This window comes from Austrofundulus limnaeus, unplaced genomic scaffold, assembly GCF_001266775.1.
Source record: "Austrofundulus limnaeus strain Quisiro unplaced genomic scaffold, Austrofundulus_limnaeus-1.0 Scaffold261, whole genome shotgun sequence".
NCBI lineage: Eukaryota > Metazoa > Chordata > Actinopteri > Cyprinodontiformes > Rivulidae > Austrofundulus > Austrofundulus limnaeus.
In genome coordinates this window covers 658,283-660,460 of record NW_013952663.1, presented here as the reverse complement: position 1 = coordinate 660,460, position 2,178 = coordinate 658,283, and the positions used below count along the sequence as shown (strand labels likewise).

At 37.2% G+C, this 2,178-nt stretch overlaps 1 protein-coding gene across 1 annotated transcript in view; it reads right to left on the bottom strand.

The window, feature by feature from the left end:
- Positions 1-426: 426 nt before the first annotated feature.
- Positions 427-2,178, bottom strand: part of LOC106526152 (transmembrane protein 47) — a 10,312-nt gene continuing 8,560 nt past the window's right edge. Inside the window, exon 3 of the mRNA XM_014020659.1 lies at positions 427-1,237. Within this exon, the coding sequence (XP_013876113.1) occupies positions 1,056-1,237 (182 nt within the window). The 3' untranslated portion in view covers positions 427-1,055. The remainder of the gene's footprint in view (positions 1,238-2,178) is intronic.

The following is a 2,178-nucleotide window of genomic DNA, read 5'->3' as shown; positions in this document are numbered from 1 at the left end:
CAGCTCTATGAAAAGTGCTTTTTAAAATAAAATAAAAATATTACAAATTAAAAGCAATTGTTTTTACTATTCACAGAATTTCCAGGTAGTCTGCCAAGAATGATTTTAATGTAAGTCACCACATGCTGCACAAAGCTAAATATGAGAAGGTTGCTGAAGCTGCACATAAACAAGTGACTTTTCACTCAATCCACAACCACGTAGGTATCTGCACTCAAGGTGTCTTATATCRTTGCGTCTTAGCTCGCTAAATTATGTTTTGTTTACGTCAAACTCTTTGTATTCATTTGACACTGATAGTGTCAACAAAAGATTTTGGCCCCATCCATCCCTGATCTACAAGCTAGCYTGGTGGTAGCTCTATAATAAGCCTATAAATGCCTATAAAAGTCAATTCTAAGGTTTGGATTAACAAAATACACATAATTCTCTCAAAACTAGTGTTGTTTATTCAGAACATCCATCRTAAAGAAATCATTTGTACACATTTACAGTTTTCATGAGACAAACTAAAAGTAGTTTTTTAAAATAAAAAAAAACTTTCACTTGATAGTAAATATCAAAGTCAGTCTATTTACATACTAGCCATGTTCATGCTTTCATTGCAAAGGTGGTGAAAAAAATGTGCTATAAATACATTATTAAAAAGCTCAACTTCATAAAAAGCTATAAAAACACTAAAAAAAACAAAGTGTGGAGGTGAGTCAGTCCTGGTACATAATGACCCGCAGCACACTCAGGTCCGTTTCTGTTTAACAAAACACATCCAGGGCAGTGGAAACGTCCAGCAATGGTGCCTCGAGCCTGTCCAGAAAACTCTGTGCTTTAGAGCTGCTACCTCACCCCCCGCCCCCCGGATACCAGCTGGACTGAGCGAGGTGGCGGGTGGGGGGTGGCATTCCACTCACACCGCTCTGACCCTAAATGAGGCCTTTAAAACCGGTCTAAAAATAACAGAGCGAGACAGAAGGAAAATAAAACAAGATGTGTGAGTACACATACAGGCCGTGTGCAGCAGAGTGAAGAAATGTCTCTGCGGGTTTATCTGCAGCTGATTAATACATAGCGTCTTCGTAAATATCCGTCCGCAGGCAGAAGAGGATCCCTCCGCCCAGCATGAAGATGGTGGCCCCCCAGCCGAGCCCGTAGCCCCAGTTGAACTCGTGATAGGTCTCCCGAACGGTTCCGTCGATGAACTTGATGGGGTAGAGGACCAGAGCACAGGCCTGCAGGACCACTGGAACCAGAGAGGCAATCATGAGATGCTGTTTTTGTGTTTGCAGTTAGAACACAGAATCAGAGTTAGTGTTCGTCACTTTGGTTTGACCTCACATGTTTGAGGTTTGAGATGGTGGAACGAAACCAATGACATGCTTCACTCAGCTGATGACACTGGAGTTTATTAATTACTTACAGCAGTTAAATAAATGCTTTTCTACATTATAATCTGCCAGACGAGCAGTTGTAAAACCTTGTTTTATATTTTTGGAATCCCACGTCTACAACCATCAACCTTCTTCTAGTTTCCAAAACGTTTGGAGTGTACGTCCAATAATTACCAACTAAAATTTAATAATCTTTAAATCATTTCAACTCGACTAAAAATTAAAACTAATAAAACAATATTTTAGTAATTTTTTTGGCTTTTTCTCCCTAAAATAAAACTGACAGGCATATCTGAATGGGATCCAGCAACGCAGTTTTGAAAATCCATTCCACCACACATGATCGTGCCACTGTAAATACTTCTTAATGGGTTTTTTATACCATACCATATCAACTTTATTTATAAAGCACTTTAAAACAACCACAGCTGATACAAAGTGCTGTACATTAAAACAACAACATAATAAAAAAAGTGATTAAAAACGGTTTAAAAAAAAAAAACATACAATTTAAAACTAAATCCCGCTGGTGTTGAAAGCCAAGTAATATAGATGGGTTTTAAGACGAGCTTTAAAAGTGGACAGTGAAAAGTGGACAGTTTTATGGAAGCATAATGCTGCCAAAAGAAGAAGAAAAATAACCTGTTGTGTTATAATGTGAAATGTTTGTTCTAACAAAATCCTTTTTTCTCCTTTTAGATTTTATTTTCTGACAAAACATTTTAAAGTTAAGTTAAAATGTTTTCACGTTGGGGGTACAAAGTGATGTGATTTTATATATATATATATATAT